Source organism: Anguilla anguilla, chromosome 1 (genome assembly GCF_013347855.1).
Source record: "Anguilla anguilla isolate fAngAng1 chromosome 1, fAngAng1.pri, whole genome shotgun sequence".
Classification (NCBI taxonomy): Eukaryota; Metazoa; Chordata; class Actinopteri; order Anguilliformes; family Anguillidae; genus Anguilla; species Anguilla anguilla.
Genome location: NC_049201.1, coordinates 33,058,259 through 33,067,443, shown reverse-complemented (window position 1 = coordinate 33,067,443; position 9,185 = coordinate 33,058,259). Strand labels below are relative to the sequence as shown.

Genomic DNA, 9,185 nt, shown 5'->3' with positions numbered 1-9,185 from the left:
TTCGCTTTCTGAAATAAAAGCTAACTCACGCTTGGCATTAGGCTGGCATCTAGTGGTTCATTAGGAGTAACTGCAGCAAAACTGCTACCAAAATTTATCAGAAGATTATTTTACATTCACATTCATGCACAATTCTAGCGCACATTAATCTGATTTGTTTTATCATGATGCTTGATTTGTACTAATATTTTAATGATGTTTATAGGTGGTCAGATGTTAAATTACAATTATTTTTTTAAATAAAAGATGAGCTTTTCATAAAATAAAAACGTGGTGCATTCTATAAATTAAAAACCACAAGAGGAAATCAAGAAAAAGTATCACAGTGAAAATTTTATCTCTTTAAGGAAATTTATTGAAGGTACAAGAAGACTGAGTTTTCAAATGCAGTTCAAATGGAAAAAAAAAAAAATTATACTATATAATTACATAATGGTACTTGCACAATTAGTGGAGATCCACTGCCGGCCTGCGTAGTGCACAACTGCACAACACCAATGACACTGGTATTTCATGAACAGTGCTTCAGTGTGCTTACTAATTATTCCCCAAATCCATTTAAAAACAAAAGTTACACACACATAACACACTTAAAAGAGAAAGAGGGGGAAAAATCAAGTGTGAAAGGTAAAGGGTTAACACTGTAACAAGTGAAAGATTCAAAATGATAATGCAAATGCTGTCTAATCTAAAACAGCAAAGCATACTATCACATCAAAAGGGGAAAGGGGCAGAGGCATTGAGGGAACACATCTAAGTAAGATATTCACCTGTAACATGGTGCTCTTTACATCAGCATATAAAGTAGTTTAGCTCATACTGCTGAAATGGAACGGTAAGCAGTTAAAGAGACAACACTATGGATTTAAGCAATTAATCCTTCAGTGCACATCTATGTACATGACAATGAATGGAATTTTGCAGTCTTAACACAAAATGTGAACTACTATGCATTCAATTCCATTCCCTTTATATTGCATGACTAAGACTTCTTACCAGTAGTGTCAAAAAACAAATACTTAAAGGGGAATTATTTTTTGTTACCTATCCTTTGCACTCAAAATGTCCAAAATTCCCCAGTGGCAATGTTGACTGTCTTGGTCTTCCCTCCTGCATCAGGACACCATGCTCCCCTTTCCATCACGCTGACCCATTCAACCACATGCAAACTGAGTGAAATGACCATCTACTCTAAACATGCAGTAAAATCGAGCACATGCGGTCGGTGGACTGAGGGGCGCAGACGGACAGTATTTACAATCACGGCTGCGACTCAGCCTTCCTCCTGCCCCTCTAGTCGAAGTCACGGTCAGAGAGGACCAGCGGTGCCACAAGTGTCCAAGCGTAGAGTGCGACACAGGTCCAGCTGGTGGACATCTTAACCCAGACGGAGGGCCACTTGCTGGTCATCGTTTCGTAACTGGAGTCAGGGCTGCAGAGAGAGGAGGGGAGCACCGCTTCAGCATCCCTAGATGGTTATATCCCTTCCAGAATATCCCACATTTTGCAAAATAAATCAATATGCACATTTTACCTCTGGATCCAAACATTAGCCTAATGTTTTTAAATGTTGAGAATTGAATATTTAATAAATGTTCTGTAGGGCAGCGGCCCCTTACAACCAGGCCATGGACTGGAATGGGACGTGGAACATTAGCTACTGGGCTGCAAGAAAATGATTACAATTCCGAAAAAAATCTATTATAGCCAATAATAATATAAAATGAATCAATATGCAGCAGTAAGAGTGAATGCAATCTGTCTGGGCTGAACCACTTTCCTCACTACTCAAATATCTGTCACGCCCACAACAGGATGGGCTAATAATTTAAAACCCCTGAGTAATACAACAGTGAAATGTCATCAGGTCATCACTTACTACCTCGATCTGCATGTGCTGTGTTGCTAACTAGCTAGCAAAATGAATAAAAAACAAATGCAGAATGACAACTGTCTAAGTTTGTTTCTCCATTCAAAGCTAAACCGGAACTGTGGGGACAGTGTGTGTATATTACATGTTCCAAACATTAGTAGAGATTTTGGGAGAGACTGAGGCGGGGCTGTCATTCTCCCTGCTGGTGGGCGATCACCTAGCTTTGCAGTTGATGGAATTCAAGCATTGCTTCCCATCCGCTAAAGTGCAAAGGAATGGATCCGTGCTTGAGATAACATCTCTGCTTCCCTTCTGGAGAAAAACTAGGCTGAATATTGGTGAGTTGCAATGTTTTTCCCACGGCGTGCAGGAACTGGCTCCAGGGGCTATGCATTGTGGTCACTCACTCACTCACGGACGACCTTTCAGGGACGTTTTGTGGGACGCATGCGCAGGTGGTACGGCACAACATTTTTAAGCACAGTTTTACATTACATTACATTACAGGCATTTGGCAGACGCTCTTATCCAGAGCGACGTACAACAAAGTGTATAACCATAACCAGGAACAAGTATGACGAAACCCCTAGAGAGAAGTACCGGTCCAAGTACAGGGAACAACCGCATAGTTCAACTTGGACCCTGATGGTTAAACTGATTAACACTAACAACGAGAACGGCAACAACGCAATCTATGGAAAAATAAAAATAAATAAAAATAAAAATACAAGTAGTCGTTAAGACAGTTGATGCGCCTAAGTCACCTATGAAACAGCTGCCTAGTTACAACCCTAAGTTTAGTCATTTACAGGGGGGAAGGGAGGGATGGGGAGAGGTGCAGCCTGAAGAGGTGGGTCTTCAGTCGTCGTTTGAAATGGGTCACAGTCTCAGCTGTTCTGACCTCCACAGGGAGGTCATTCCACCATCGTGGGGCCAGAACAGACAGGAGACGTGTTCTGGAAGTGCAGGTGCGAAGAGGGGGAGGTGCTAGGCGTCCTAGGCGTCCTGAGGTAGCAGAACGGAGGGATCTGGCTGGCATGTAGGGTTTGAATATCTTGTGGAGGTATGCTGGGGCTGATCCCTTGACTGCCTGGTATGCTAGGACCAATGTTTTAAATTTGATGCGAGGCGTTTTATTGCCTAGTGTTACTTTAGCCAACCCTAACATGTTCACGTTTCGCCTACTTTAGCTAACCTAGTTAACGCTTACAGATCGCCTACTTTAGTTAACCGAGTTAGCGCGTACGGATGCTATCCTGCATGCATAAGTAGGAGCTAAGGACACACAGGTACAACCACCAATACAGATGTCTAGACACACAGAGGACACCAAATAATGTTACAGAGGTGAGGACATGCCATAGCTAGCTAGCTAGCTATATAGTTTGCCAAGTCGCGCCGTGGGTCTGGACGGTTTCGTGCTTGTGAGAAAATATGCACCGTGTTGTTTAAAATTTGCGCAAACTTAAAATGTTTTAAAAAGCAACTATAGACTTAATCATAATATAATTAATAGGTGTGCACCGATCAATCGGCGGTTTTTGCTCCATAACACACCATCAGTGACCGGCAGATTTATTTTTGTTTTTGGCGATCTGTATTCTGGTTTTATGATGTAAAAAATGTGAGTCCAGGGACAAGTTGCATAGGAATGCTGCTGCTATATCTTTCCAAAAATGTTAGCTGCCTCAAAACAAATTGTGTGAAGTGGACATAAAAGGTATGTTTTTTCAACCTGGGTCCTATTTTCGATCATAATAACTTTTGATCAATCCAATCAGTTCTGATAGTATTTTACGTAACTGCTTAATTGTCAAGTTTGGACTTTTTAGATGTTTTCCTCTATGCCAGTAGCTTCACCACAGCGTCTATGGAGCATATCAAGATAGGCTACAAGTTCAATGTACCTTCAAGGAAGTCCAGCTTATCTAAATGTCTTATTAGGAAGTGAAAATGAATGCGAATGTTGAAATTTATTTGTCAAAATTAAAAATAAATTGCAGAATTTACCGTAAACTACACTATTCTGTGCGCACACACATTGAATCTAGATCTTCGTCTGTGTATCCCGGTTCAAATAAATAATATCGGTGAAGTGAAGAGGCTCGACAACATCCATGTAATAGTCTGATGAATAATTAGAAAATGCAACATGTTCAGGATTTGGATTTTCAACATGATCTTATAAAGGTAATCCATATTAAATGTAAAACACGTTGGCTCTACTTGCACATTTTAAGGAGCTGACTAGAGAAATCGAATCTTCCACAGTCACGGCAGATGTCATTCCGTCCATCATTGCACTGATACATCTCCAAAGATAAAGCACTGGCGCAGATCATGGTGTGAAGCCATCAAAACGCACTCTTTAGGAAGCAGTTCAGAAAAGATTCAGCCACCTTGAATCAGAGCACCTTCACTGTAATAATGAAAGTATCTGAATGTATTGGTAACCTATACAGCAAATAAACAATCTTATGTTTTCTCTGTTACCTGTTGCTTTAAAAACAAAAATGTAAAATAAAATAATAATAATAATAATAATAATGATAATAATAATAATAATAATAATGATAATAATAATAATAATAATAATAATAATAATAATAATAAAAAGTAGAATCAGCCCTAAAAATTCATGATCGGTGCACCCCACCCCTGTCCTAGAACCCCTGATGGCTTGTCTGCAAAAGTATTGTCAATATGAAACCGGTGAAAAAATGGTTGGGGACCCCTGCTGTAGGTAATATCTCATAAAAAACATGTTTTCAACGTACAAAAATGCCAAGTTACTCAAAAGTATTAATATCAAAATGACGCCAAGTTACGGTACTACAAACAATATAGGCTATCTTGCCTCACCGAAATTAAATAAGATGTATTCCAAAGCAATGCTACCCAATATTTCCTCAGTTCTTTCAAGTCACTTGGCCCTGTGTGTATAAGCATGGACTACATGGACAGGCCAAACATATGTGTGGATGGCTATCTCACAGTCAAGATTGATTGAATAGGCGTGTATATGTCCAATTTGTATTGGTATGTATGTATTTTCGCTGCCCAGCCTTTCTGTTGCATGAATGATAGTATGTGTCTTGGTATAAGTGTGTGTTCGTAAATGTGCATGTAACATGCTGCGAGGGAAATGTCCCCATGGGGATAAAGAAGTTCTCTATGTATGTATGTACAATATGTATTTTACATGCAGTATTTATTGTACGTAGAAAATGTATAATAACTTGTACATGTACTCAAATTCAGTTCAGAAGCAAGTACAAACATGTTTTCTGGAGAAATATGCTTCCTGTAGTTACCCAGCAGCAGTTTTGTACATGAATTTCAATGTGTTCCATGAGGCAATTCAAAATATTTGACTCTTTGATCTTACACAAAGTTTGCATGACATTGTAAAATGGTAAGATTACAAAACACAGGGCCAAGTGACTTGAAAGAACTGAGGAAATATTGGGTAGCATTGCTTTGGAATACATCTTTTTTAATTTCGGTGAGGCAAGATAGCCTATATTGTTTGTAGTACCGTAACTTGGCGTCATTTTGATATCAATACTTTTGAGTAACTTGGCATTTTTGTACGTTGAAAACGTGTTTTTTATGAGATATCATTTCTTTTTGCAAAGCGTTTTATTATGAGAGTGGGAAATGCGAAGTGACCCTGTAAGAAACGGTTGTGGATTATGGCTGTCCTTGTGTGAATTTGTACAGTCTGATGAGCGTGTACTGTTTAGCAGTTTCGGTTTGCTATATATGTAAAACAGTGGCTGTGACAAAGGGTGCGGTGGCGTAAATGTAAACGCAACAGAAACGCAGGTGAAATATGGCCAGTGTATGTACTCACGGATTTGACGGCCATCCAACAAGCCTTGATTGAGAAAAGAATCAGCAAGCCCGTAGAATTAGAGCTGCCTAGGTCACAACTTGTGTACCCTGCTGTCCTGCTCCGTTGTTTGTTATTTCGTGGAGATGCACTTTTAGTGTTTGTAAGGTTTATAAGGCATTTTGATAGGCTTATCTGCAGGTGGGAATCCTGTTCGCTGTTTTGCTAAGCTAGAACCGGAAAACTTGATAGTGGAGAATAGGAGCAGACGCATATGTCCCAGTAGGCTTTGCATATGAGAAAATAACAACAGTGTGAGAGAAATTAGGATGAAATTATGAAATTGCGTAGTTGAAACAAAATGTTTTTAGCAGAATGGGCATGTAGGTGAAGGTTGACATGATCACAGACTATAGTGCGGAGTAAATAAAGTGACCATGAGCGAGCTTAGTTTCCTTATGGAATGGTATATATAACCGTCGGTATAAAGCGTTTGCTGTTAAAGTGGAGGGTTAAGTTACGTGTGAAATCTATTGCACTAATGTGCTTTTCTCATGTTCAGTACTAGTAGTTATACTTATGAGTGACTCATGGTTTTAAATGTAATGTTTTAATGGGGAGTTGCAGAACGTACATACGTAGTAATTGTTTGTATGTGGCTAGATAGAGAACAGGGCGAGGTAACATGAATGTAGAAACGTGGCGTTTGCTGATAAGAAGGTTTTGTACGGTAGCCAAGTGAAGAAATATAGTTAGTAGAAATTACACAGTGGTGAACTGGTGTAACTTTTTAATAAAAGGAATACATTTGCCGTCATGAAATGCATATGAGTGGCCGTGAGTGAGTTTTGGTAAAGAAAATATAAAAGCGTAAGAAAACGTTCGTGTAAAAGAGGAAATTATCTGCCTGAGGGCGAGGCGGGATTCAATCCTTCAACCGGAGGTTTACCAGTCTGTGACTTTGTTAGTGCAGCACCATGACATAGCTATGCAATGCGCGAAATATCATTAGCAAACCTGTCCGTGGTTTTAAAGAAGAACACAGGCCAGTAAGCACAGAAGAGCTCCCGTTGAATCCATATGGTTTTTCAATATTGTAGCCGGTTAATAACTGAACGTGCAGACGGTACGTCATAATGCAGTGTATACGTTCGGTGAACGGCTGGTAGATATGGTGCAAAAGCAATAATTGAGAAGTAGTAGACAATTATTAGCGAGGGTAAAAGCAGGTTAAAGAAACACGTCCTTAGCTGGGCTTGAACCTACGACCCCATGTTCCCAAGACTGTAACCTTACCCACTAGGCCACATGCAGATTAGCTGTTCAAACTGGAAATGTTTCAGAATAAAAAGGTATGGGTATTTTGCGTGTGTATGCAAGTTTTTGATTGGGTCGTGAGGGTCAGGATTTGGCTGGTGTCGGTAAAATGTCCAATGGGGAGACATGTTGTTAGTGGGAAAGGCGGCAGGAAAAATAAGAATGAGAATAAGAATGAGAAGAAGAAGAAGGAGAAAACGCAAAATCCCCTTAGTTTGGGGCTTTATTGTGTGGACATGTGAAGTTGTTTATGAGATCTGTCTGTTGAAATGGGGTCAGAATGTATAGAATTTAATGTTTTTAAGGGCTGAGTGTCTGTGGCTGTTGTGGTTATTTCTGTGGGGAACCCTGAAAAGTGCCAAACTCTCGGTGCTGTATAGGTATGGGGCATGCCCCCGCCAAGGCGTAACTTGGCGAGATGGCATACCTGCCATCCCAATCTGAATATATGTGTGTTTATTCTTGGGTTTCTTACATTTTTTTATGATGGGTATTTGTATTGGTGTATATGTCAATTTGTATACAATTCATACTGTCGCCGTGAATTATCAATGAGCTCCACAACATTGGCACAGCCACATAAAACTACCAACTCAATTAAAAACAAGTTTCTGTGTATGAATGCTGCAGTATTTAACAATATTTTACAAAACAACTTTATCAACAGAGAGTGAGGCTTTCTACCACAAAAACTACTGTGCTTTCACTGACTTATATGAATGAAGACCCCTTACCAATACGCTCAGATGGAACTAATTAGCCCCATCCATTGTGTGGTTTCAGAAGCCTCACTTTCCCGTAATTAAAGCTGAGAGGGTGGTAAAATGAATAACAAAAATACTGCTGACAAACCTATCGTCCTTGACCACTAGCAAGTTTGTTAGCATACTTACAGCCAGAAATCTGAGAAGTGTATTGGCTACATTGTACAATGTGTATTGTACAATTTGGCTACAAAGTTAATGTGCATGGCTGTCATCGGTAGGGCTCGAAGGAACACTGGAGCTGGCTGTCCTGTAAGCATATACAGCATCTGTCTTGAAACACACCTGTACCAGTTGGTGAGAGTCATCATGATGTAGAGGGAAGCAAGGAAAAGCATGAAGTGGAAGAAGGAGTAGCTGTAGGTCACTCCATCCCTCTCATTGTCAATGGCGCGGTGCTCGTCCTCTGCCTCCTCAAAATTCCCCGGGGGGCTGGCGGCGTCCTCAATCAGGGCTGACTCGTCACTGCTCAGGCTCAGCTTGTTTACCTGGCTGCTTGAAGAGTTTCGGATGCTGGGGAGTATAAGGGGTTACCTTTGGTTATGATCTGCCAGATGTTATCTGGACGCTGTGTGACTGGGGTGGCATGTGGGGAGTGACGCTTCAATGATTTGTTCAGTCACATCGTCCATCATGTTTAGACTGCAGTAGATTTGGGGAAGTGGTAAATCTCACAATTTGTACATACACAGACCTCCTTTTCTCTTCTTGGGCACTGCACACAATTGCAATCCTGCATAAATGTACCTTAAAGTAATAATCTCGAAGATTTTCATTAAAATAAATGTCTTTTAAGTCACTATCTATCGCTGCATTGGGTAACACAATGGTGATTGAGCCTATTTTTATATTAATTTATACTATTATTATTATCATAATTCATGATTAAAAAACTTGGTGTCTGTGGCGACATTCCCGGGAAAAAATCACAAGCGGCGCACAGTTAGTGATGCGTTTTTCATCACCCATCAGTGGTTGGTCCGCCAGAGAGGGTAGGCGGAACTAACGCAACAGGCTCGCTCTTCAACTCACTTGCGTGTGAGCGGCGTACTTTTTTTTCCGGTGTCTGCATGCGTTACAATAACAAAGAAAGGGGGGGTTGGGGGAGTTATGGAACCCTAAAAAGTTTTTGTGTAACATGAGAGATCATATTATTTGTTGATGTAGATTTCGTATTACATTTAATGACAATGTAACTTTACTTAATTACATAGCTATTTGCACAGCTAACGCTAGCTACCGGACCATGTCAAGAAAGACAACATTAGTTTAGACAACGTTGCGCACAGTATCCATCTCTCATATCAGGTAACGTTGCGTTAGCTAGCTAGCTAATGTAATTAACACAATCTAATGTCGGCTAACAATTAGAAAAAAAACGCTAGCTAACGCTACC

At 40.2% G+C, this 9,185-nt stretch overlaps 1 protein-coding gene across 1 annotated transcript in view; it reads right to left on the bottom strand.

Moving 5' to 3' along the window:
- Nucleotides 1–341: 341 nt before the first annotated feature.
- Nucleotides 342–9,185, bottom strand: part of LOC118233547 (serine incorporator 1-like) — a 42,546-nt gene continuing 33,702 nt past the window's right edge. The window contains exons 9-10 of the mRNA XM_035429306.1: nucleotides 8,075–8,302; nucleotides 342–1,432 (exon numbers count right to left, since the gene is read on the bottom strand). Of these exons, the coding sequence (XP_035285197.1) occupies nucleotides 1,294–1,432; nucleotides 8,075–8,302 (367 nt within the window). The 3' untranslated portion in view covers nucleotides 342–1,293. The remainder of the gene's footprint in view (nucleotides 1,433–8,074; nucleotides 8,303–9,185) is intronic.